The 27,971-nt window shown below is 44.2% G+C and overlaps 1 protein-coding gene across 1 annotated transcript; it reads left to right on the forward strand.

Annotated features, from left to right (window-relative positions):
* Nucleotides 1–28: 28 nt before the first annotated feature.
* Nucleotides 29–27,971, forward strand: GABRP (gamma-aminobutyric acid type A receptor subunit pi). Its single transcript, XM_012461126.3, has 10 exons — nucleotides 29–108; nucleotides 5,078–5,172; nucleotides 5,661–5,779; nucleotides 10,714–10,781; nucleotides 11,987–12,204; nucleotides 14,227–14,309; nucleotides 19,653–19,790; nucleotides 22,582–22,734; nucleotides 23,549–23,736; nucleotides 25,917–27,971. Exons 2-10 carry the CDS (start codon nucleotides 5,120–5,122, stop codon nucleotides 26,217–26,219), a joined length of 1,323 nt encoding a protein of 440 aa, XP_012316549.1. The 5' UTR covers nucleotides 29–108; nucleotides 5,078–5,119; the 3' UTR covers nucleotides 26,220–27,971.

Here is a 27,971-nt window from a genome sequence, read left to right on the forward strand (position 1 = left end):
AGGGCTGAGGATGGGGAGAACCCTGGGGACACAAAAGACCGTGCCTCGCCCAGATGTCCTGCCTGTAGGCCTGAAGGACTTGCCCTGACGGAGTCTCAACAGCTGCCGGTAAGGTGCCTGGAGAGAGGGGAGGGAATGAGATCCAAACGCAAGCCCTGCTGGGACCGAGGGAGGGGGCAGGTCTGGACTCTGATGAACACTTAATGTGTGTCAGGGAGCGCCACTGGAGGACGAGCAGCAGAGCCGAGATTAGAGCCCCTGCTGTCCTCACTACAGCCACGGTGGTTCACCTCTGTGCACCAGCCAGCCAAGACCAGCAGACACAGGGCACGCCCCGCACCACTTTATCTTCTGGGATTTTCTTAAGGAGGACCCATGGCAATAATGCCTTTCCTCATCTCAGTCTAATTCGGGCTCCACTCCTGCTTTCCAACAAATGATTCTGTCTATGCTGAAGTGACGAGGATAGGAAAACGGTGCCTGCATAGGAAGGAAGCTGGAGGTGACAAGTTCAGCATCACTGTATTTACATGGTAGATATTCTAGGAACGGGAATAGAAACTTGCACATATTGGAATTGCTTCTGCTTCCAGCCTGGGAAGTTTCGAAAAGAGACGTAAAGGCCAAAAGCAAGGAGTATAGAGGCCCAGCAGGCCAACCCAGGAAGAGGCGGGGGAGACTGGGAGGCATTGGGCTGGATTTCTGGTCCAGAAAAAGATGCCATCAGTTCCCTAGGGGACTCTAATGCCCTGTGCCTGACCCTGTCCTTCCTGAGATGATGCCAGTTAGCTCAGACTCTGAGTGGCACCTGGGATGTATTAGAAAGAGCTTGAGCAGGTGGGCATGGTAGCTCATGCCTGTAATCCCAGCACTTTGGGAGGCCGAGGCAGGTGGATCACCTGAGGTCAGCAATTCAAGATCAGCCTGGCCAACATGGGGAAACTCCGTCTCTACTAAAAATACAAAAATTAGCCAGGTGTGGTGGTAGATGCCTATAATCCCAGCTACTTTGGAGGCTGAGGTAGGAGGATAGCTTAAACCTGGGAGGCGGAGGTTGCAGTGAGCCTGGGGTAACAAGAGTGAAATTCCGTCTCAAAAAAAAGAAAAAGAAAGAAAGAAAGAAAGAAAGAAAGAGCTTGAGCTTTGAGTTCTCTTAGTCATAGTGGAATCACTGAATTCCCATGGAAGACAAGGAAGGCAAAGGAGAATGAAAACTAATGTTTACTGAGTGTTTCCTATTCCCATTTGTCAGATGGGAAAACTGAGGCTCTGAGAGGTTAAATGACTCGGGTGTGTCCAGAGTTCAAGGTCTCCTCAACAAGTGGAAGTGGGAGCTTGTCCAGAGATGCCCTCGAGGCAGGATAATGCATAGGCTGCTCCTACTCTGGAGCCCCCTAGGACCTCCTGAGTACCATGTCTGAGTTACCATGTCTGTGCAGATGCAGAAAGCTAGGTAGTTCCAGTCAACATCTGTGTTGCAGCTTCGGGGACAACCCTTAGGACACTGCCCTCTGGTGGCTCAGTACCTCTATACTAAATGCCATCTCCAGCCTCTGTACCGGAACTGGTGGCCTGAGCCTCCGTTCAGCCTGGCCAGCACATACATAGCCACTTAATGATTGGCTCCTCTGCCACAGGGAGCGATGGCATTAGCTGCACTTGTCACTTGGGATGTGCTGCAGATGCCACACTCCATTCCTCAGATGGGTTTGGTGTAAAAAGGACAAGATTGAAGTGGAATCCAGTTCAGCTTGGGAGTACCAGAGGCCCTCCTGCTAGATGCAGGGCAAAGAAAAGGGACTTGGAAAACAGATTTAAACCATGCCGCTTAATTGCTGTGTGACCTCAGCAAATCCCTTTGCAAATCTGAGATCTAACTCTAAAAATTAACACCTACTGGGCCAATGGCCATGAGAATTAAATGACATTAAGCACCAGACAGGGCTTCTAACAATTCATGGGCATTTAGAAGGCTTTTTCCTGCTTCTCTTTTCATCCCTTATAAAATGAGACCTGTTTAGCAACCTAACCAAGCAAACAGGGTAGGATAGGATTACGTTTCTGGCTCTAGCCTGGGCGAAGCTTCTCAGATCATGAGACTACTTAGAGGAAATTGAGAGGCCCAGGGCCAAATGTTACATCTTCCTGGCCACCAGGAAGGCATTATTCAATAGGATTCTTGGACCTGAAGGCTGGATGCTTCCCCAACTCACTTGATCAAGGGCAGTTTCCTATAGGAGGAGGAGGAATGGAGGAATATGCCAAAGTAGAACCATGTTCATTCAGGCCAGACCAGGAGAAAGACACAGACAGCCAAGGGCTGGCAGAAAGAGGCTGATAAGTGTGTGAGAGAGAGGCCATGGGCAAGCCTCCACTTCTCTGTCCAACATGTGGAGGGCGCCCACTCCCCCTTGTCTACCTGGCAAATGCAACACACTCGCCAAGAATCAAATGTCCTTCTCTGTGACTTCCCTTTTGACACTGCCCCATCCTCCCTGCTCTTTTGCATACCAAGTATCCCCTGGCCTCTGCTCCTGTTATAGGATGGCTATAGGGAACATCCATTCACCACGCACACGTGTCTCTCCCTCACTAGATGGGTCTTCTGATGGTGCCTTTCACATGCCTGTTCATAGGAGAGCTCGATAAACTTTTGGAAAATTGAAAGAGGCAATGGAGGACATGGGAGCTGCTCCAGGGACTCCCTTAAACTCAATGCTTGGACTGGGAGGGACAGGGACTGGGGAGATGGACTAAAGGAAGAGAATGTGAGTACAATCATCGGTAGATTTATAATGTTGATTTTATAGCTGGTATTTTCAATGAGTGAGAACAAAAGAGCTAACACAACAGAGAGCAGAATTATGAGGGTTTACCTGTGTGCAAAGATGTTCTTCACTGATTTTGTAACCGTAAACACTTTGGAAATAACAGCATTCACAGTAGGAGATGTGTTCTGGAAATGTTGGCACATTCACACCATGAGATACCTTCGGCCATTAGAAAGAATAGGTGGATCTATAGGATCTGACATGGAAGGTGTCACTGGTGTTGGGAAACAGCATGTTTCATGGTGCACTCATTAAGAGGACTTGGGTCAGCTTGCTTAGATTCACTTTGCTACCCCTCATGTGCTACTGAACCTTGGGAACATTTCCCGTCCTCTCCAATCCTCAGTATTCTCACCTGTAAAATGAAGAGAATGGTCGTCCCTCCTTCAAAGGGCTGAGGATTCTAGACAGGCATGGTGCAGTTGTAAGCATGCATTAAGTGTTCAATAAATGTTTGCTATGATTACTAAGTTAAAAAGGCAAGCAGTAAAAAAGCATGCTATTGCCCCGATTTTGCTTTTTAATTTTTTGGTACAGAGATACAAATGTATATAAATATATATCTGTGTATATGTGGATAAAACAACTGTTATCACTGGTTCTTTCTAAAGTATGAAATGAGAGAGAAGAAATGAAGAAGGGACTTTTTTTGGTTTGGTTTTGTTTGTTTAAATAGATTTCTTTTATTAGAGCAATTTTGGGTCACAGCAAAATTGAGCCTTCCCTACATGTACAACCTTCTTTACTGTCAACATCTCACACCAGAGCGGCACGTTTGTTTTCATTGATGAACCCATATTGACACATGATTGGGACTTACACTTTTAATTTCTGTCTTGTTGCCATTTCTACAATGAACATGTATTGGTTTTGAAAGTAAAATAATATTAATGAATGGCTGAACCACACCCTAAGCTCCAGAAAGACTAGATTCTAGAAAGTGGCTTGTTTCACAGATGTTGCCACTGAGAAGGTGATCTACCCAAGGCTGCCTGGGAAGGAGGCTTGAGCCTGAGCACCCCCATTCTGCTGTCATCAGCGTGACAGGTCACAGGCTGGCCTGCCTGGCTGCTCCCTGCTGTCTCAGAGGGATGCCTGAGAGCAGCTCCTGAATCCAAGGAGGCCAGGCCTCTGAGCCATGCACCACCCCCACCCACAACAGTGGTCCTCATGCACACACCAGCTGGAAGGCTTCAGGAAACCCAGGGACCAGACCTGGGACGTCATGCTAGCAGCAAGGATCACTGGGTTATCTAAGGCCAAGGCCCCAGCCTGCTCTGAAGGAAGAGAGTACTGGGGAAGGCAGCCAGCCCTGGATTCAAAGCCTCCCCTGGCACTCACTAGCATGGTGTCCTTCCCATGCACCTGCTTCCTTGTCATAATACAAGGATTAACCCGCCCACCACACAAGGTCACGGTGAGGATGGAGTGAGCTCTGTGGGACAGCACCTAACTCATGACTCCCTAACACGGGAGGCTCTCAGGAGGTTTTTGTTTCCTGTTTACGTGACTGGCCCCACAAGCCTAGACCCAGGGATAAATAAGAGAATGTCTGGCTTGGTCAAGGTGAATGTAGAGTTGGGAGTGTGCTTCCTGGCAAAGTTGGGACAAGACAGGGAAAGAATAGTCTTGGCTCCCAACAGATGCAGCCCAGAGGATAAACTGGCTGTATTTCTGGTGCTGATGAACCATGCTCCAAACAAGGTCTCAGTCTTAATTTTGGGTGGATTTAAAACATAATCCTGGGCCAGGCACAGGGGCCCATGTTTGTAATCCCAGCACTTTGGGAGGCCAAGGCAGATGGATCACTTGAGCTCAGAGTTCAAGACCAGCCTAGGAAACATGACAAAACCCCATCTGTACCAAAAATACAAAACAATTAGCCAGGTGTGGTGGTACGTGCCTATAATCGCAGCTACTCAGGAGGTTAAGATGGGAGAATCACTGGAAATTGAGCTGCAGTAAACTGAGATCACCCCACTGCACTCCAGCCTGGGTGACAGAGTGAGACCCTGTTTCAAAAAAAAATAAAAATTAAATTTAAAAAAACATAATCCTCCAAAATGAAGTCATTCCTGGCAGGAACACAGAGAGAAGGAGCTGTAACCGAAAGGTATGGAAAGAGGCCGCCTCCCACTCCTGCTGAGAAAATGCTAAGCCAACCACCCACCGGAGAGAGAGGCCAACCGGGAGCCGGTGAGCCTGTTGGGCTGCCTGCTGCTCACCTTGCCCCCTCTGTTTCCCAGGTGATTCCTATTTCAACCCCTCGGTGTGAACAGCTCCTCAACATGAACTACAGCCTCCACTTGGCCTTCGTGTGTCTGATTCTCTTCACTGAAAGGTGAGCTTTGCTACCCCCAGAATGGCCTCCATCTGAGTTGGGGCACGTGGTGGTAGGGGGCAGCTCTTCCTACTCACCCACAAGCAAGGCAAAACCTGGTCCACTCACTTCCCTGGAGCACCAAACAATGAAACTTCCCGCCATTTACTCCTTTTACAGAACACAAGTTTCCAATATGGTCATAGATGGATGAACCCTTGTATTTTTCAAGAAGACATTTGGAGGGTGTGTCTTCTTCTATCAAAATATCAATAAAATTATCAATCTTCTATCAAAATTACCATGATATTTTGATCTGTGACAAGTGGGTAAAAAATGGAGATACTCAATAACTGAAAATTAAGAGATCTGTCTTTAGAAATATCACTGCTGGTACATGGACAAGGCACATACACCCACACACACACGGGCAAACATAAGCTCGAGGGTGTGTACACATGTTGATTCACATAAGCAAGCATGCACAATAAAACCCATTTCTTTTCCAGGATGTGCGTCCAGGGGAATCAGTTCAACATCGAGGTTGGCAGAAGTGACAAGCTTTCCCTGCCTGGCTTTGAGAACCTCACAGCAGGATATAACAAATTTCTCAGGCCCAATTTTGGTGGTAGGTCATCCTCTGTGCCCAGGACATCAATTCAAAAGGATGGAAACAGAGACAATAAGCAGTGGAGGGTTTCGGGAGGTTTTAGTTGACTCCATTTTCTGATCTGCAACCTGTTAAGGATTGGCAATGATGGATGAGGATGGCTACCAATGATTTTTCACACTACCTGGGAAAAGGCACCTTGCCTCTCCACCTGCAAGATAAAGCAATACTCTTCCTCACTGAGGAGGTTTCAAGAGCCTCCTAACAATCACTCACACACTGTCCTGCTCCTTCCCCCACTTCCAGGGTCATTATTCAATGAATTCACCAGGTGCCACCAGGCTACCCCATCTGGTCTTCCCCCTCCAGCCTGCCCCCTCTCAGCTGACACCTCACACCGCCATCTGGATGCCTCCTGGGTCATTGCCCTGTTTGGAACACCTGTACGTGCCTCAGCATCCTCACACAGAGTCCAGGCACACCAGGTCCTTCGCAGCCCAGCCTTTGTCTGTCTGTCATTCTCATCTGCCCAAGTCCCCCCCGCCTTCCCCTCCTACAATGCTCCCCAGTGCACCCCGAACATTCCCTGACATCCTTGCCGTCCCCCGTCTTGATGCCTTTACAGAGGCTATCTTCGTGGAATTGCTTCTTTGAACTTGACTCCCTAGAAAAATGTCGATTTTCCATCATGTCTCAGAGCAAAGGCTGCCTTCTCTGAGAAGCCTCCCCTGATTCCTCCAGGCAGCCCTTGGAGGAGCCTGACTTCATTTCCCTCACTATCCCCCATAGAAGCTCAGTGCATGACATATAACAAATTGCTGATTAATATCTGTTGAAAGAATAAAGCAAGGAGGGAGGGAGCGAGACCAACTACACAGCTCTTCATAGCAGAAAGCAACAGAAAGAACCTTGGCATTGAACAAATCTGAGTTTGGCTCCTAGCTCTCCTGCTTGGCAAGTACTTTAGCCTTCTGTGCCTCACTTTCCCTTTCTGTAAAATGGGAACATCCCATCTATCTCACAGGGAGGACTGAATGAAGTGAAGTATGGAAGCCTGAGGCACAGTGCCTGCACCATCAACAGAGGATGAGTTATTTTCATCCCTTCCTGGTTTGATCTAGGATTCATGTGGTAGTCCAGATCTTCTGAAGAGCAGATGCCAAGAGCAGATGACTTCTTTAAGCTATTTAGGGGGACTATGTCTAGACGGGAGAATGGGGGTAAGGGAGGGAAGCTAGGAGAGTTGTCAGACCTGCAGGTCTGGCTCCAGGGAAGGAGAGAGGGAAGGAAGGGAGGTTGGGTGGAAGTGTCTTAGATGGTAGGACAGTCCTCAGTGTGTTTGGAATGACTCACCAGGGAGTCCTTGAGCTAGAGGTACCATCAGAGGAGTCTCCTATCTCTGCGCCTCCCAGGAACAGGCCTGCCTTTGTATCCCCACGTGTTCAGTCTGTGGTTGGCTATGGCCCAAGAGAAGCGTGGCCTCAGAGCAAGCGTAGTATTAGATTCCAAAGCACAGAAGCCAGGGTCCTCAGTCAATCACATCTGTTCAGTTGGAGATGGGAGAGATGCATTTTCATTCAGATTTGAGACATAATTAAGATGTGAGATCCTTACATCAAGGAGCCTAGAGAGGCTTCAACATCCCCTGGTTTTCCCAGGTCCTACTGAACACGAATGACAAGCATGTAGCCTTGGTTAATGCCACTCAACAATTTCTCTTGCCTCCCAAACCCCAAACAATTAAGCCAGAATGCAGCCCTTCTTGTTTGCCCACTCACTGGCCAACAAATGCAGGGTCCTTGGGCAGGGAGTTCATTCTGAGAACAGGGAGCCCAGGGTAGGCCTAAAGGGATGTGATGTCTCTTCCCACCTGGGGTGAAAATGGGGCATAGGGTCTACAGCTAACAAAGGGGAACAGCACAGCCCCACACCCCTTGTTTTGTGCCTTCTGGCACTTCACTCCTGAAAACCCCTATACTTGTATGGCAGCCTGGAGGCCCATGGAGGGCCACTGCTCTCGTAATATCTGTGCACCCAGTTTCCAGGGCCCTGAGGTCCAAAAGAGACAAGACCTTCATAGGATTTCTCAGGGACAGAGCTGGACAAAGCAAAGGTTTGTAAGCTGGCACTAGTGAACACTACGCAGGAGCTGGCTTTGACCTCGTTCCTAGGAGAAAGCTGCCCTCTGGTGGCACAGCGTGCTCTTATAACTCAAGGGGAAGAAAGAGCAAGGTCTGGTCCAGTAAAAAAGCCAACTGAGACAAAGCCTAGACTAGACCGTGTAGAAATAAACTGGACAGAAAGCACAGTGGGACCGGAGTTCTTGTGTCTTTTCCAATCCCTGCATTCTTCAGGGAGGGCGACTAACACAGATCTATGGCGCTTAAAGTAGATGCCGTAACAGTCCCAACCCAACCCTCGATGGCCGGCACTTGTTGTAGTCTGTTTTGTGCTTCTATAACAGAATACCTGAGACTGAGTATTCATAATGAGCAGAAGTTTATTGGCTCACAGTTCTAGAGGCTGAGAAGTCCAATATCAAGGTGCTGGAATTCGGCAAGGGCCTTCTAGCTTCGTCATCAGATGGTGGTAAGAGAGAGAACAGGATGGGGCTGAACTTGCCCTTTTATGATGGCACCAATTCTACTCATGAGGCTTAACCACCTCTTAAGGGTCCTACCTCTTAACACTCTTACAATGGCAATTAAATGTCAATATGAGTGTTGGAGGGGACACACATTCAAACCACAGTGGCACTAGTAGCTCTATTTTACAGGCGTGAAACTGCAGCACAGTGTGGGCACAGTGGCTCAAGCCTGTTATCCCTGCACTTTGGGAGGCAGAGGTGTGTGGATTACCTGAGGTCAGGAGTTCAAGACCAGCCTGGCCAACATGGTGAAAGCCCGTCTTTACTAAAAATGCAAAAATTAGCTCGGCATGGTGGTAGATGTGATCCCAGCTACTCTGGAGGCTGTGGCAGGAGAATCACTTGAACCCAGGAGGTAGAGGTTGCAGTAAGCCAAGATCACACTACTGCGCCTCCAGTCTGGGTGACAAGAGTGAGACTCCATTTCAAAAAACAAACAAACAAACAAACAAACAAAGAAAAGAAAAGAAAGTGCAGCACAAAGAGATTTGAAATTTGCCGTTAAGTGGCCTGAATGGAATTCATACACCTTTCTCTGACTCCAGGCTTCCAGTCTCAGAGCTGCACCTTGCTGCCTGGAGGGGCAGAAAGCCACTTAGCACCATACTGCTTCAGCACCTTCCAGGGTCTGCCCTCAAAGATCTCGCCCTGAAGGGGCGCGGTGGCTCATGCCTGTAATCCCAGCACTTTGGAAGGCCGAGGCAGGCGGATCACAATGTCAGGAGATTGAGACCATCCTGGCCAACATAATGAAACCCCGTCTCTACTAAAATACAAAGAATTAGCCAGGTGTGGTGGTGTGCACCTGTAATCTCAGCTACTTGGGAGGCTGAGGCAGAGGAATCACTTGAACCCCGGGCAGCGGAGGTTACAGTGAACTGAGATCATGCCACTGCACTCCAGCTGGGCAACAGAGCAAGACTCTGTCTCAAAAAAAAAAAAAAAAAAACTCGTCCTTTTCCACCAGATATCAACATTAACTTCAAGTATTGTTTAATTGCATTGGCTCTAACACTTTATTTCCAAATTCCTACCTATATCCTATGGCTTAGTTTTCTTAGATTAATAAGTAGGTTTCTTTGCCCTATTCCTACCAATCTAGATGTTTTTAAGTTTCTTTTGAATTTCGCCTGGCCTCTTCCTGGTTAATGCATTGTCACTGTCCCCTGAGGTACCCCCAGGGGTTTTTTATTGCAAGTGAATGCTATTTGCATCTATTAGCCTGGTGAACAAAGTTGTCTCTTTTCCAAAATTAGCTAAGATTACGGAAGAGAGGGGGAAGGGAAAGGAAGGAAATGTCATTTATTGAGCGCCTATTATGTAACTGATGGACATGATGCTGGGAACTTTGTACAGACAAGCAGTGATGATCACCTTCAGGATGTCGGGCTGGGCAGGCACTTCTCTTACATTCGCCGTTGCTGCCCCTCCACAAAGACACTGTCACACGCCTAATCTCCTTTAACCCTTTCCTTGACCCTATGAGGTCAACATGATCTCCAATTGCAGGTAAAAGAACTGCAGATCTGAAAGATTTGATAACTTTTCACAGAATAAAGAACTGGGAGGTGACAGATCTGGGACCCAGGTACATTGTTCCACATCTCCACATAAAGAGGAGTAAACTTCCTGGCCTGGCCTGGCTTCTTGAAGGTGGCTCTGACACCTCAGTCTCTAGAGATAGAACTGTCTCTCTCTGAAGTTCAATCTGGCTGCTGAGCTTCCAGGATTGAGGCCCAACAGTCCGCACACTGGACCAAGTGCAGAGGTTCTGAAATTCTAAATTTAGGGTTCCGGGAGAGTGAAGGAAGAGAAGCAAAGTGTCCGGAGGTCAGCAAAAGCTCAGCCATGGGTCTTGAATGCCCCTTGTGGTAAATTTATTTAGCCAAGGGGGAAAAAACGACATCTGTGCACAATCGGATTACCAAATCTGTTACTTTCTAAATGATTAGTTCCTTGCAAATGCCATAGGAAAAACCCTCCATGTAAGAAGTGGCAAATATCTCAGCACTATGTTCCTTAAAATACGCATTCATTACGCAGTATGGTCTCTCTTACGTATTAAAATACCTACGTATTTGTGCATATTTTTCATACCAAAGGGAGGCACACCATACACAGTGGTTACTCTTGAGAGAGGATAAGAAAATTTAACTTTCTCTTTTTATATTTATAGATTATTTAAATATTTCTATCAAGCAAGCTCGACTTTTATAATTTTAATCTTTTTTAGAATGCGCTGATGTAGTATTGGGAAATCTCATGTTTGTGTTTCCATGTCTGTCTTGGGTTTTGTTCATCTTAGGAGAACCAGTTCAGATAGCGCTGACTCTGGACATTGCAAGTATCTCCAGCATTTCAGAGAGTAACATGGTAAGTGTTGTTCCTTTGTGCTCCACCCAAGGAGTCCCTGTCCATGTGTTTAATGGGGATACCCTTTCTAGCTACTCAAAAAGATAAAAAAAAAAGAATGGCTCATGGCCCTCCTCCATTTAGAATGGCAGAAGCTGGAATGCTATCTCCAAACTCAAGACAATGAAAGATTCTTGTAGAACAGATTTTCGGAGTATCAGGAAGAAGATTCATTCAAGGGCCAGGAGGAGAGAAACCAGGGAATCAAGTGGGTACATTTGGTGATGGATAAAATTTGGGGAAAGGAGTAAAAGTGTAGTAAGCAAGGCTGCAGATCACATGGTCTTTTATAGTCGGGGAGACAACCTGAGGAAAACTGACAGCTGACTGCTGCAATGTCCTTCTCCCTTAAGAGAACACAGTCAATGGCCAGGCGTGGTGGCTCACGCATTATAATCCCAAAACTTTGGGAAGCCAAGGCAGGTGGATCGCCTGAGGTTGGGAGTTCGAGACCAGCCTGATCAATATGGAGACACCCCATCTCTACTAAAAATACAAAATTAGCCAGGCTTGGTGGTGCATGCCTGTAATCCCAGCTGCTTGGGAGGCTGAGGCAGGAGAATCACTTGAACTGGGAGGCGGAGGTTGCAATAAGCTGAGATTGTGCCATTGCACTCCAGCCTCGGTGACAAGAGTAAAACTCTGTCTCAAAAAAAAAAAAAAACCACACACACACACACATTCAAGATAAGGGCAAACTAAAGGCAGCTTGCCAAGTGGCATGCTGTGCATTCCGGATAAACTGTGGACATCTTAAGCACTTAGCCCACCAAGAACTTCAGCAATTTGGTGGAGCCTTGGTGATCTACTGCAATGTGAGTTGACATGCCAAGTAAGTTAAAGTCTCAAACATGGAGTTCCCTTTTGGCAGTGGGAGCTATTTTCTAGAATAAATAAGGCAATTTGTTCTATTATTGCAATATGCCACTACCCCAAGACTAGGATAACTGGGGTAACTTATCCGGCAGATGACTTCTTACCAGTTACCCCAACTTTGAGTAGTGGCATATTGCAATAAGAATAGCAACTTTCTTCACCAATGTCTGTGTACTCTTGCTCTAAGTGGAGGTTGGGGTGGAGTAAAGCTTGGCCACTTTTCTCCTGTTTGATTGGGTTTTCTCACCCACTACCCCTATCCATTTCCATACCCTGCCTCCCCTTCCCAGGACTACACAGCCACCATATACCTCCGACAGCGCTGGATGGACCAGCGGCTGGTGTTTGAAGGCAACAAGAGCTTCACTCTGGATGCCCGCCTCGTGGAGTTCCTCTGGGTGCCAGACACTTACATTGTGGAGTCCAAGAAGTCCTTTCTCCATGAAGTCACTGTGGGAAACAGGCTTATCCGCCTCTTCGCCAATGGCACGGTCCTTTATGCCCTCAGGTACGCAGACACCTGTGACCTCAGGGCTGGAAGGCAGCAGCTGGGAGAAAACATGAAAATGTGTCTTAGATACTTGTGACCAGAACTCAAAGAGCCACTGTGAGGTTCTTTGCCTTCTTAGATCCTTGCCCCGCTAATAGAAGGTCCCTCTCTCAGTTCAGCATCTACCGAATCCCTTCTCTGTGCCCAGCCCCATGCTGGACACAGGATAGAACTGAATAAGACATTGCCCTGTCCTCAAGGACATGGACCTGGAAACAAAGGAAATCCCTAGTTCTGGGGCCCAAGTTGGGGAGTAGGTGAGTGGTTTGGGGGTGATGTTAGAGGATGCTTGCACAGGATTCTGAGCTGAGTCTTAAAGGATAAAGGGAAGTTAGCAAGGGAAGAAGCAAGGGCAACAGAGAGGTGCATGCAAGGAATTTTCCTTTCATGGGGCTCAGTGGAGCTGCAGCAGCTCCTGAACACAGCTCTACTTGTCTGAGTCATGTTTGTACAGAAAAGTAAGCTGCAGTGCCTCAAAGCCTCTACCACCTGCAGCCATGGGCTCCCCTTTGTTCTCTCCCCAAATCCCTGAAGCTGAAGTTCCTTTCACCCAATTGTTCATGGAGCCGGGTTGGATGGACAGGACTCATCCCTGCCTGTGCAAGGACTGTGCAAACCCAAAGCTCCCAGAGGCCTTGGGGAGGTGGCCAGGAACCAATTCATGGGGCTGACCTTTAATCTTAAGCGAGAGTCTGAAGTTATAAATCAGGGACTGAGTTAACCGATAAACTGAGTTTCTGGACATGCCTCAACTGTACTGACTTTTGCAAAGACCACCTCAAAGCCCAATTCTTATTTCATGAAACAAAACTAGACTTCTCTTTTGACCTCAATTCCAATCATCATTAACGTCCCCCTTCTCCATGTTCCCACAGCACATGTGTGTGTGTGTGTGTGTGGGCATGTGCATGCATTTGTGTATACATGTGTGTCTGTCTATATTATGGCACACAGCACAATCAATATTGTGTAAGGATTAAAAATAATGAGGGATGTTTTAATAGCCTGGCTCTAGAATCACAAAGATTTGGGTACAAGTCCCTGCTCTGTTCCTCAGCAGCTCTGTGACCTTAAGCAAGTTACTTGACTTTCAGAGCCTCAGTTTCATCAACAGTAAAATGAGAATTAATATATTTCCTACCTAGTGGAGCTTCTCAAAGGGGTAATGCATGCAAAGCACTCAGCCCAGGGACTGGCTCACAGTAAGCACTCAGTAAACCATAGCTGTTCTTAGTCTCTGTCTCCCTAAAGGGAGTGTGAGCTTCCTGGAGGTGAGCACCATTCTATAACCACCTTCATTTCTGCCAAGTACCTAGCACAGTGCTTAATAAATAAGAGTGTTGAATAAAAAATGTATGACACTGAAGAATAAAGGAAGATAAAGGCCTGGCGAATGCAATCTCCACCGTGAGAGCTTAACTGACCTTTAATTGAACATCTCTGGGGTTAAGCCCCAAAAGCCACGTGCCTGGACCCCACTGCCTCTGGATCCTGTTTCCCATGAGGAGGCAGGGTCTTGTGAGAAGAGCACAGCCAGGAGACCCTGGGCTCCAGCCTCAGTTCTGCCACTCAGAGCCATGTGAGCCTATGCAAGTCCCTACAGCTGCTGTCAAGTGGTGACAATAGTGACTGTGAACACTGTCCTAGGCTTACATAGGTCTGTCACGAAGATTAAATTTAAAAGCTGGATGCTAAAGCATCTCGAGCCATTGCACCCATCTGTTCTGTGATAGTCTCAGAAGTTTTGCCTCTTGAATGGCCAACATTCCAACCTCCTCCACTCTGGACCCAGTTTTAACCAAACCTCATGGGCATTCTTTAGCACACAGAACCTCAAGGATGCTTTAGATGCAGACTCCAAGCTACACATTCATTGTACAAGTTCAAGTGAAAGTCCTCTTTGAGTGGGCCTTGAAAGGGAATGTGAACTTTCTATAGCTCCCTCATAATACTGTTTTTGAACCCATTTTTCCTTCTTAGGATCACAACAACTGTTGCATGTAATATGGATCTGTCTAAATACCCCATGGACACACAGACATGCAAGTTGCAGCTGGAAAGCTGTAAGTATACATTCTACAGACTCCTGAGATGATTTCCTGGGTGACTTAGGTCTGTGTATTCATGAAAAGTATCTCATACATAGTGACCTTTCTTTTCTTAATGTTGATTCACTGTGGATTCAGCCCTTCTGACTGTGCTTCCAGACAGATTTAGAGACTTCTCAAAGACATGTCTAATATCTTTGGGGAAGAACCATTATGCATTAGTACCAAATACCTCCTACTGTGAGTGGACAAGAAAACCAAAGGAAATTCTTTAAAGTGGTTGGTGGTCTAGGCCAGGGGTCAGCAAACAACAGCCGGTTGCCAAATCCAGTCCATCACCTGTTTCCACAAAGGAAGTTTTACTAAAGCACAGTCATGCCCATGCACTTACATATTGTCTATGGCTACTTTGGCACTGCAGTGCCAGGGTTGAGTATTTGTGATAGAGACCAGATGACTCATAAAGCCTGAAGTATTAACAGTCTTCTTTGCTGCAGACCTTTTAACAGACTGTAATAAGCTACTTCCATGTGAAATTCCAAGAAGGAGTGGTAGCAATTCCCAAACATTTTAAACCATGGAGTCTTCTTTCATGAGTGTTTTGTGGGACAATCATTTTATAAAAAACATTTTGGTAACAACGCATCTACACTAGCCCCTGAGACCTAAACTTTTAACATTTAATTTATGTCATCCATCTGGCTACTAACTCTCAAAGAGTCTATGATTCCAGATGAGTTCTATGGCCATGTCCTTTGCCACCCACTCGCCCTTACTCTCCAAGATCAAATCAGCCACAGGTCCCTGTAGAAGCTGACGAAAAAAGTCATGGAATTTTCATCAATATACTCTTCATTTGTCAGCAAATATGTCCAGGGCTACCTTTTTAAGTCTAGAAAGCCTCAAAGGCTTTATTTTTTATTTTTTCTATGCAAAGCACTGTGTTAACAAGAGAAACCTCACTCTCCATTGCCAAGGAGGTAGAGAGGCTAGTGGGGAAAGACTTCCTGGAGAAGGTAACAAAATGTGCTTTATGACCTCAATCTGCTGTTGCCCCAGTCTCCTTGACCAAACAACTTTTTTATTAACCATAATAGTAATAATAGTAACAAATGGGCTGGGCACAGTGGCTTATGCCTGTAATCCTAGAACTTTGGGAGGCCAAGATGGATGGATCAGTTGAGGTCAGGAGTTCAAGACCAGCCTGGCCAACATGATAAAACTCCATCTCTACTAAAAATACAAAAATTAGCCAGGTGTGGTGGCACATGCCTATAATCTCAGCCACTTGGGAGGCTGAAGCAGGAGAATCACTTGAACCCGGAAGGTGGAGGTTGCAGTGAGCCAAGATCATGCCACTGCACTCCAACCTGGGCAACAAGAGCGAGACTCCATCTCAAAAAGAAAAAAAAGTAATAAAAATTATTTTCCCAATAAATACTGCAGCATCCATTTACCAATTGCTTAACCCATGTCTGGCACTATACTAGAAACCTTCCAAACAATCCTGAGAGATATATTTTGTTTTTCCCATCTTGCAGATAGAGAAATTGAGGCTCATTAGGATTTGGTAATTTTCCCAAGGGAAAGTTAAGTAGCCACACTGGGACTTGAACCCAGGTAGAATGGGCCCAAGGTCCAAAGTTCTCTGAACTCTAGTAGCCCTTCCACTGGGCTGGAGAGTCACATAGGGAGTTTGTTCCCGTGGTTTGTTAGTGATCTGAGCTGCTTATTTTTCCTGAGTATACATAAAGTGCTTTTAAACAGTAATACGGGGATAATGAAAATCTTTTAATAACTCCTTTCCAGTTTCTCCAGTGTCCATTTATTATCATCATTGTTCCCCAAGTTGAGTCACCACGTGATGCCCTTGTTGGATTCCCCAAATCCTGCCAGAATGTTCAACTGAATTGCAACCTGATTACCACACAGTGGTCCCAGCCGTATCCCTGTGCCAGTTCCCTTGCATTACTCAGGACCAACACCAGTGTTTGTCCTTTCCTGTGTATGCTAAGGAAAGTCTTTTTTCTCATTCTGACAGTTTAGTTTTATATATTGTCCCACTAAAGTCTCCAGCCAGTCTGGATGGCTGGTTATTGAATGTATTAAATGTATTTAAATGTTTATCCTCATTTAAATACATTCAATACATCCATTCAACCATTAAATGACTGTTCTATCTGCCGAACTACAGTAGATGTTTGTAATTCACAGACAAAAGCAATGGGTGTGGCGCAGTGCCTCGTGCCTGTAATCCCAGAACTTTGGGAGTCTGAGGCTGGTGAATCATGAGGTCAGGAGTTTGAGACCAGCCTGGCCAACATGGTGAAAACCCGTCTCTACTAAAATTACAAAAAAATTAGCCAGGCACGGTGGCAGGTGCCTGTAATCCCAGCTACTTGGGAGGCTGAGGCAGGAGAATTGCTTGAATCCGGGAGGCAGATGTTGCAGTGAGCCAAGGTCGTGCCACTGCACTCCAGCTTGGATGACAGAGTGAGACTCTGTCTCAAAAAAAAAAAGGCAATGTTCCAGTCTTCAAGAACTCTACAGTCTAGTAGAGGGTATAGGATTTTAAATAATTATAACAGAATGAGTTACAACAATGAAAAGTAATGGGGTGTCAGAGTTTTCCTAGGGAAAGTGTCATTTGGAGTAAGACATAGGGGATCAGCTGGAATGAACCAAGAGGACAAGGAGTGGGACTCAGAATCTGCTAAGATGCAGATTATGTACAAGAAGGTACACAGCAGAAGAAATGGCAAATATGCAAAATCATCCTTGACATTTATCACTCGTGCTTCCAACTTCTAAAAGAAATTGCTTGATAAATATAAAGCTCATACGATCATGCCAGTAAATGGGCATCTAAGCAATAATCTGGGGATTTGCCGGTGATGAAGAATGAGGATTTAACTCTAAGTTGATGTGTGATGAATGAACTCCCTAGTATTGTTAAGTAATCCCCATTGTCCCTTAGTAAACCACTCCAAAATGCCAGCCAAACTTGGGCACCTGTGATAGGCAAACAATATTGCAGCTATGATTTATTCAGGCATCAAGGTAGGGCTTGTGTGTGAAGGGAGAAAGGATAGTCAAGCTGTGGAGAGCAGTGGACACTCCTTACGTAAGGTCACAAGTGGGCAACATCTGAGAAGCACAACCATTATGAGGTAGAAGCCATTTTTCAGAAGCAGACATTTAATTAAAGACTCAGACAAACAGATTAATTATCTTATTGATTAAATGCATGCAGAACCTTCTTGAAGCAATACAGCTGTTTGGTGGCAGAATAAAACTTGAGATTATCAAAAAGAGAACTCATTTTCAGTCCCACATGGAAAAAGCAATTACCCTTCGTATATCATGACTGGGCTCATCTCAAATCCCAGGTGAGAGATTCTCCTGGAAACTTCAGCCTCTGTTTCACAAATATCATCCCCAGTGAGCAGAGGGAGCTTTCTCTGCATGTTTATTAGCAGTGTTTGGGTACAGAAACCTCACTATGGGTTTTTTTCTACGTGCCATCTCTAGAAAAGAACTGATACCATCCCACAGTTTTCCTTATTCACCCAGGGACAGAGAGACCATAATATAATGATTGTGAGCATTTACTAGTTGTAAAGGCAGAGTGTCCAGGTAGAAATTTGTACTACCCACTTTCATAGACTTTTTTTTAACGTGGGATGGTAGCCGTATTTAGACAGCTGGGTTTAGTACATGTTAGGGAAAGTCCACAGATAATTTTTACCTGGAAATTCCCTAAGGGTTCATGACTATATTTCTCTTCCCTGGGAAGAGAGAGATAACCTTGCTAGACAATGGATACCATACAGTGAGACTTAACAAAATGTTAGTTCCAACACTGGCATCATATTTCCCGGTAGCCTTATAGCTTTGTGTTTAAGATCACAAGTACTGAAGTCACTGGGTTTTGCCATCACTAGCTCTGTGACTCCGGGTGAGTAACCAATGTCTCTGGACCTCAGTTTCCTATCAGTAAAGTGGGAAGGATAATAGTATCTGACTCAGAGTTGTTTTTTAACAGCTTTCTTGAGGTATAACTTATATACCATAAAGTTCACCCATTTTAAGCGTCCAAGTCAAAGATTTTTAGTACATTTCCAAGTAGTGCGACTATCTCCACATGCCATTGTTAGAACATTTTCATTTCCCCAAAGACACTCCTTGTGCCCCTCTGCAGCCACGCCTCTTCCCCATCACCAGCTCCCAGGCAATGACTAACCTACTTCCTGTCTGTTGAATTTGCCTTTTCTTGGTATTATATAAATGGAATCCTGAACTATGTGGTTTTCTGTTGTTGTTGCTATTGTTGTTGTTATTGTTTGAAATAGAGTTTTGCTCTTGTTGCCCAGGTTGGAGCGCAATGGCGTGATCTAGGCTCACTGCAACCTCCACCTCCCAGGTTCAAGTGATTCTCCTACCTCAGCATCCCCAGCAGTTGGCGCATGCCGCCACACCCAGCTAATTTTTGTACTTTTAGTAGAGACAGGGTTTCACCATGTTGGCCAGGCTGGTCTCAAACTCCTGACCTCAGGTGATCCACCTGCCTCAGCCTCCCAAAATGCTGGGATTACAGGTATTAGCCACCACGCCTAGCCCTATGTGGTCTTATGCATCTGGTTTCTTTCCCTTAGCATGTTTTTGAGGTTCACACATGTTATGGCATGCATCAGTGCTTCATTCCTTTTTATTACTGAGTAGTTATTTCTTTGTATGCTTTTATATATATATATATATATTCATGTGAGAGATATATATCACATTTTCTTTATTGATTCATCAGTTGATGGACATTTGACTTCCACCTTTTGCTTATTATGAGTACTGCTGCTATGAACACTGGTGTGCCACTCTAACTGCTTTGAGATTTATCTAACATACGTGTTTACAGACTTTAATAAAGCAGATTTTTTGGTTTTTTATTTATGCCAATATGGAAATATGAACAGATCAGTTCTTAAGTTACTGAAAATATCATCAGAGCTATTATACAGTCTTGAAAGGCAGTATCTTTGTGTGTTCACAGATATGTGCTTAATAAATATAATTTAAATAATGAGGGAGGCCACGTCTAATGACTTACCATCCATCAGATCTACACAATACACCTAACACAGGACCAGTTCTCAACTGATGGCAAATAGTCCTAGAAGGTCACTTCATTCAGAGCAGACATTACAATTACACTTGAGAAATCATGACAAGTTTTGCCTGGGATTGTTCTTGGACTTATCACCATAAAGAAAGAGCTCATGCTGTCTCCACATTATAGCATTTTCCAGACCAGTTCAATCTGGAACACCCTTGCACTGACCAGGCCTCCGTTTTATTTGCCAGGGGGCTATGATGGAAATGACGTCGAGTTCACCTGGCTGAGAGGGAACGACTCTGTGCGTGGGCTGGAACACCTGCGGCTTGCTCAGTACACCATACAGCGGTATTTCACCTTAGTCACCAGATCGCAGCAGGAGACAGGTAACTCATGTGACAAACTGTATGAGATAAAAATAAGTGAACCAAGGTGTAGGGTTGCTCTCTGAGTCAGAAATATCAGCTTCTCACTTTACCTATGGGATGTAGTGGAGAGGGACAGTAGAATTTGGGCTGAGCAATTCCACCTGCTCCACACACGGTATTAAAATGGTCCACTGAGGAACAGACCTCTGAACCAACTCCGAAGCCTTGCACTATGTACCTCCAGATATTTTCTAATGATTGCTTAAATTCCATGCCTCCCCCATGCATAAAATTTATTCCTGTTTCTTACTGGAGCACTGGTTCTCTGACACTGAAGAGTACAAATAAGAATACAGCTCAAAGTTGAAGGAGACAGCGGCAATGCCCAATAAAAGCATAAACACCCGAATTATTGCAAAGGTGGCAGGAAGTATTATTTATTCATTTCATTTACCAGAAATGCATCTCTTGGTCTTTGGTGATTTTAGATAGATATTTTTTGAAAGATGTGATGTTATATACAAGCAGCTGACATTTCTTCTCACTTCCTTATGATAATATTAAGAATGCTTAGTCTCATCAATATTTGCACCCTAACAAATTACTGTGTGTTTTATTTTATTTATTTATTTATTTATTTATTTGAGACAGAGTCTTACTTTGTTGCCCAGGCTGGAGTGCAATGGCGTGATCTCAGTTCACTGCAAACTTCGCCTTCCAGGTTCAAAGAATTCTTGTGCTTCATCCTCCTGAGTAGCTGGGATTACAGGCATGCTCCACCACGCCCGGCTAATTTTTGTATTTTTGGTAGAGATGGGGTTTTGTCACATTGGCCAGGCTGGTCTCGAACTCCCGGCCTTAAGTGATCTGCCCACCTTGGCCTCCCAAAATGCTGGGATTACAGGCATAAGCCACCGCGCCCAGCCTACTGTGTATTTTAGTTGAGCCTTAGATGACATTAAAAATCATATGTCACACCAAGATCATGGCTATGTGAAAATTAGAAATTAAAGGCTATGCATAGAGAAAAGACTTGAATGGAAGGAAAGATGATTTCCCCCTATTTTTCTTATTTTCCAAATTTTTGTTTTCATTCTTCTTTCTTCTTTTCTTTTCTTTTTTTTTTTTTTTTTTTTTTTTTTTTGAGACAGTGTCTCACTCTAGTGTCACCTAGGCTGGAGTACAGTGGCACAATCTCAGCTCACTGCAACCTCCACCTTCTGGCCTCAAGTGATCCTCCCACCTCAGTCTCCCTGGTAGCTGGGACTACAGGTGTGTGCCATCAAGCCTGGGTAATTTTTTGTATTTTTTGTAGAGATGAGGTTTCACCATGTTTCCCAGGCTGGTCTCGAACTCCTGAGTTCCAGCAATCCGCCTGCCTTAGCCTCCCAAAGTGCTGGGATTACAGACATGAGCCACCACGCCTGGCCTTATTTTCCAAATTTTAAAGAATTATCATGTATTATTTTTATAATGGGCAAATAAATACACTTTAGTTTTAAAGACAATTTGTAAATTAGGGCTATGCTGTCATAGTTTATCAAATCTGGATTCCCACGTTGAGTTCATATGAAAAAATGGCCTCAGTTTTCAAAATTATTTAATCTCATGTAGCATAATGACTCTCTTTAGGCACAAAAGATCCACTTTAGGTACTAAAGAGGGTCATTATTTAGTCAAATATTGATTCTAAGGTTTGCTCGTTTGTTTTTAAAACATTGACTTCCAAAATCAAGGAAATAAAGCAGGCAGTGTAGACTGATAAAACACCCCTGGACCAACAGGCAAAAGACCTGGTTTTTATTCTTTCTTCTAACATCAACTCAAGGTCCTTTTCAAATCACTAAAACTCCCTGTGTCTCAATTTACCCATCCATAAAGTAAAATAATAAGTAATCTCTAGGGTCCCATCGAGCTCTAGAAGTACGTATTTTTATTCTCTACTATATTTCTCCAGGCATATGTCTGTTGTTTAGCTAATTAATGGCATAATTTCTAATTTCAGGCTTTAATTTGGGGGTGACAGGAGGTTAGAGCAGATCCCATTCACTATCCTGTTTTTCCCCAGTGCCATCTAAGCCAGACTTTTCCTGTTCCCAGAGAATAATAACTTCTTCATTCATCCATCCACCCCAATGCTGGCCACTACTGCTCACCTCCCCATAACAGAAGCACAGCAGGACCAGAGCTTGGGATGGGACTCTAACCCATGGATATTTGTGTGCTACAGTAGCCTATTTGCCACACAGAATTCTGTTAAGATAGCCCTCCATCACATGCCTTTCCCACATCTAGAATATACTGCTAGTTTCCTAAGGATGGCCCTGAAGTAGTGTAAAATCTGGGGTGCCTCTGAAGTCATCAAAAATTCATTTATATTTAATAGGTCCATTAGGTCTACTCCATAGCATTCCTTGAGAAACAGATGGTCCCAGGTAATCTTCATTAGATAGGTATTTATTGAACAACTACTTTGTGAGTGCAGAACTGAAAGATTCAGTGTTTGCCCCCAAGGGACTCACTGTCTAGTGAGGCAGACATCAAGAAAACCAGTATTGATTCCACTGCTGTAGGAATACTATGATACAGAAAAGCCCAAGATAGACATGACGGGGAGCAGAGCCCCTATAAATGCCATTCAATGCAACAGCAATGTCTCCTGTGGAAATCATAATGACAGTTCATACATAGCCAGATTTTGATCAATGACAGAGGGCCTAACGTGCATATAGCTGAGTTAAGCATCCCATAGAAAAACCAGTTGCTACATGAACAGACATGATTTCCTATCCGTTATTTACCCTAACAGGAAATTACACTAGATTGGTCTTACAATTTGAGCTTCGGAGGAATGTTCTGTATTTCATTTTGGAAACCTACGTTCCTTCCACTTTCCTGGTGGTGTTGTCCTGGGTTTCATTTTGGATCTCCCTTGATTCAGTCCCTGCAAGAACCTGCATTGGTAAGCAGCTCCAACAGGAGGTTTCTAAGAACTGGCTTATCAGGTACTTAGTTTTTTTTCCTTTTACCATTGTCTTCATTGACATTCCTAAGGCAGTTCCAAGGGTTAGTTTCTTGGGAGATTCTTCTACAGAGAAAGAGAGAGACAGAAACAGACTACTTCAGGAGTAGTGTTGTTGTTGTTGTAGTTGTTGTTGTTGTTGTTGTTTTTGAGACGGAATTTCACTCTTGTCACCCAGGCTGGAGTGCAGTGGTTCCATCTCAGTTCACTGCAACCACCTTCCGGGTTCAAGCAATTCTCCTGCCTCAGCCTCCCTGGTAGCTGGGACTATAGGCATGCGCCATCATGCCTGGCTTATTTTTGTATTTTTAGTAGAGATGGGGTTTCACCATGTTGCCCAGGCTGGTCCTGAACTCCTGACCTCAAGTGAATGATCCACCCACCTTAGCCTGGGATTATAGGGGTGAGCCACCACACCCTGCCAGGAGTGGTACATTTTTAAACTTATGTTTTACAGTGACAAGCAAGGGATCATTGTGCTTAGATGGTCTATTGTCAGTTATTTTGCATACTGACCACTCCCTCCCAGGAGAAGACAGAACATGAAACATTTTTTAAAAACCACATCACTCATTTTTGTGCAGAATGAACACATCAACCCTGTTCTAGAAGGTCACAGACTTTTCAAAATGAGATGCATTCTATTTCTGGGTCTTGTCCTCAACCTGCCAGTTTTGAATGAGGACACTCTACCAGGCTATGGTGAAGGGTTAACCAGTCACATGGTAGGAACATTCCCTGCCTGTTTTCCCAGGAGTGACGACCGTGTTATCCATGACCACACTGATGATCGGGTCCCGCACTTCTCTTCCCAACACCAACTGCTTCATAAAGGCCATCGATGTGTACCTGGGGATCTGCTTTAGCTTTGTGTTTGGGGCCTTGCTGGAATACGCAGTTGCTCACTACAGTTCTTTACAGCAGATGGCAGCCAAAGATAGGGTAAGTCTTGAGGGCCCTGTGTACGATCCATCACTGGTGCCATGTGCTGGATCTGTGGACGTGGCCTGGACCTGGCTCCTATCCCCACCCACCCCCAGTGATTCCCTGTGCTCCAGTGAGTCTTATCCTCATTCAGGTGGGAGCAGCTGGAAGTCATGGTGCCCCTTGAAAAAGACCATTCTTTTCACCAAATATAATGAGATATTAATATGTTCAACTTTCCAGCAGAAAATGTGTTATCTGTGTGCAGCATAAAATCACAACCACAGGAGCAATCATCCATGAAGAATCCAATATGAAACAAAACATAATCAGCTGCTTGCAAGTTTCAGATTAATGTATATTTACTATTTAATTCTTTTGTTGCATTATTGTATTCTTAAATTATACAAGTAATGGTTTTTACTGAAAAAATGTGTGGAAAATATTAGATTTTGACAAATTTCTTGGTTAGCATATTTTTCTGCTAATTGAGAAAAACTGTCATTATTTGGTTTAGCAGTGGAACACTGTAGTCCAGCTCTCTAAATAATAATAATGGCCATTATTTGTCAAGCACTTACATGTGTCAGACACAGTAACAAGCCTTTTCCAAGTATTATATCATTTTAAATGCACATAAGAACCCAATAAGGTTAGCTCCTTTTTTAAATTTATGAAATCTGAGAACAAGAAGGGAAAGGGACTTACCCCAGGGGATACAGATAGTAACGGGTAGAGCTGGGATTCCAAGCTAAACCTACTTGGTGCTAAAGCCTGGCACTTATTCGTTATTTCCACTTGCAATGGGCATTGGACCATGCTCTTAACTACCACTCTTTACAGGTCCATGGACCCCTAGTGCTACTTGGAAGCCAAATTTGATAGATATTGGCATACTAACCTTCATGCTAACAAGCAAGAAAACAATAGGGATCCAGTTCAGAAGAGGTGCCCACCTTTAGCAAAGTGCTAAAGGGTCTAATAGTGAAGAATGGGGAATCAGAATGACCCAAAGACCCAGTTGCTTTTTCCCTTATGTTTGGCTACAGTGAGCAATGTTTCACAGTCACGTCATCCAAGCACCAAAGGCAAATGACCATGTGTGCCAGCCAGAGGGGAACATGGCTTGCGTCTCTTTTGCTTCCTTATGAGGAAGGAAGGAAGTTGAATTACCTCCCCACCCCCTAAAAAAATCTAGATTTGCTAGATTGGCAAAATGGAGATTGATGAAATACGGACAGCCTCCTCTGACGACAGCAGAAAGTCCTTATTTTGCTGTGTATACGATAATCGCTGCACTACAAAGTACTCGCTGTGACCTAAACACCCATCAACATCTCCTTTAGTTCATCTAACAACCAGATGAAATGAGTACCATTATTATCAAATTTTACTCTTGAGAAATCTGGCACTCCCTGATGTGGCAGATTTCTCAAGAGTAAAATTGGGATAATAATGGTACTCATTTCATTGTCCTATAGAGTGACATGGTAACTCCCATAAGACCCCACATCCAGCAAGTGGCCCGGCCAAGGGTCCAAACCACACTCTCTCTGACTTCACTACACTCCCACATTCTTGAGAGTTGACCCCAGCCATGTTGGAGAATGACAACTCCTTGCAATTGCAGGGAGCGTCGCTACTTCTGCTTTTGTGGCAAAGCCTTTAAGACACAGCTGATTTCCATTTTCTCTCAGAATGAGTTACTCCCTTCTCCTTGGAACAGGACTGAATTCATGAAATACCTCCCAGATGCTTTCCATTTTTTACCATTTGATCTTCCCGTCAGTCTCAAGATGGTAACGCCAATCACCATTTGGCAGGCAAGGAAATCAAGTCTTACAGGGATTGAGGTGACTAAAGTTTCACGATAGTGAGAGGCCGAATGGAATTGAACCCAGGTTCGCTAACTTCAAAGCCTGCGCATTTCGCATCTGGCACACTGCTCAGCATATCCACAGTGGGTCATGGTTACTCCTTCTGTTACATATGCTGGTGACCTACAAATAAATGTCTCCAAACAGAGTAACAGGACTCCAAGTCTGGCTTATTGGCCAATTTCTGAAGCACTCAATGCCACTCTCTATTAAGCCTAATTATTCTATACCTAGGCCTCTAACCTTTTTATTAGCTCATTACCTACTTATTTATTTTGCTGAGTCAAGTCTTTAAAGCTAACATCATTGTCTATGAACTAGGGGACAACGAAGGCAGTGGAAGAAGTCAGTATTACTAACATCATCAACAGCTCCATCTCCAGCTTTAAACGGAAGATCAGCTTTGCCAGCATTGAAATTTCCAGCGACAAGGTTGACTACAGTGACTTGACAATGAAAACCAGAGACAAGTTCAAGTTTGTCTTCCGAGAAAAGATGGGCAGAATCGTTGATTATTTCACAATTCAAAATCCCAGTAATGTTGATCGGTATTCCAAACTACTGTTTCCTTTGATTTTTATGCTAGCCAATGTATTTTACTGGGCATACTACATGTATTTTTGAGTTGATGTTAAATTTCTTGCATACAATAGGTCTTCAACAGGACAAGATAATAATGTAAATGGTATTCTAGGCCAAGTGTGCACCCACATTCAATGGTGCTACAAGTGACTAAAATAATATTTGGGCCTTTCTCCTCAAAGAATGGACCCCCACCATTGTTCTAAGCTGTGTAGAAGTCCTAGCATTACAGGATCTTGTAATAGAAACATCAGTCCATTCCTCTTTCATCTTAACCAAAGTCATCCCCATGGAGCCCAAGATTACAAATGTACTCAGGGCTATTTACTCAGTGGCTCCCTGGTTTGCATTTACCTCATGTAAAGAATGGAAAGGAGACCGTTGGGTAACCCTCAAGTGTCAGAAGTTTTTTCTAAAGTAATCATACATGTTATTTACTAAATATCTGCAGTGCTTATAAAATACATTGTTACCTATTTAGGGAGTAACATTTTCTAGTTTTTGTTTCTGGTTAAAACGAAATGTGGGCTTATGTCAATTCACTGGATGTCAGTGCACTAACTCAATACCAAGATGAGTTTTTAAATAATGAATATTATTTAATACCACAACAGAATTATCCCCAACTTCCAATAAGTTCTATCATTGAAAATTCACATGTAAGTGAAGAAATAGTAGATCAATAATCTAAATAAATCCCTTGGTTCTAAGATACAATGGATTCCCCACACTGGAAGGACTCTGAAGCTTTATTCCCCCAGTATGTATATCTTATCATTTTATTATTATACGTACATACATCCTAAACAACATCTATCCTAAACAGTACTAAAACCCTTTTCCCATGTCATGGATGGAAATGGAAATTTTTTTTTTTTTACTTATTCTAGAAGTCTTAATATGGGCTGTTGTCCTGAAGGCTTGCAGAATCGAGTCCATTTTCTAGCTGCCTTTATTCACATACTGATGGGGTACTAAAAGTTCTGGTTTGACTCAGAGACTCGCTGTCATTCTGTCATTGCTGCTACTGTAACACTGAGCAATACTTTCCCAGTGGCATATCCCCTATATCATTCTAAGAGGAGCATTCATCATTTTGCTCTAATGATCAGAAATGATACTTATTAGAAAACAAACTGCATGACCCAGGAACAAGTGGTTTAACTTAAGTAAGCTTGGCTTTGCTCAGATCCCTGATCCTTCCAGCTGGTCTACTCTGAGTGGCTTACCCTGCATGAGCAGGAGCATGCTGGACCTGAGTACGAAACTTTCTGAGTAACAATGAGATATGTTACAGAACCTGTGTTCAGGTTGCAGGTGAGCTGTCCTCTCCAAATCCAGACAGTCTCATAAGAAGCACACGTGTGCATCTCTCCCTGCTTTTTGGCCAGGCTCAGCCAACAGCACCAAAAGTGTGCCAGGGTAAAGGCTTCCAGTTCAGCCTCAGTTATTTTCGACAATCTCGCCATCTTTAATTTCTTAGCTTCCTGTTCTAATTAATTCATGGCTTTACCCTTCCTTTCAGAAATAAACCATGGCTCTAAAAGATGATTTCTCTTCTGTAACTCCCTGTATCCACAGGTTCTCATTCCTTTCCCATTATACTTCTCACAATTCAGTTTCTATGACTTTGATCACCTGATTTTTTTTAACAGAATGTTTCTAATGGGAATGGGAGGGCTGGTTTAAAAAGGTGAAATGTGTGATGGATAGAGCAAACCACCATGGCACGTGTGTAACTATGTAACAAATCTGCATGTTCTGCACATGTACCCCAGAACTTAAAGTATAACA

This window comes from Aotus nancymaae, unplaced genomic scaffold (assembly GCF_030222135.1).
Source record: "Aotus nancymaae isolate 86718 unplaced genomic scaffold, 86718_ANA_hifiasm-v0.15.2.pri h1tg000015l_1, whole genome shotgun sequence".
NCBI classification, from domain to species: Eukaryota; Metazoa; Chordata; class Mammalia; order Primates; family Aotidae; genus Aotus; species Aotus nancymaae.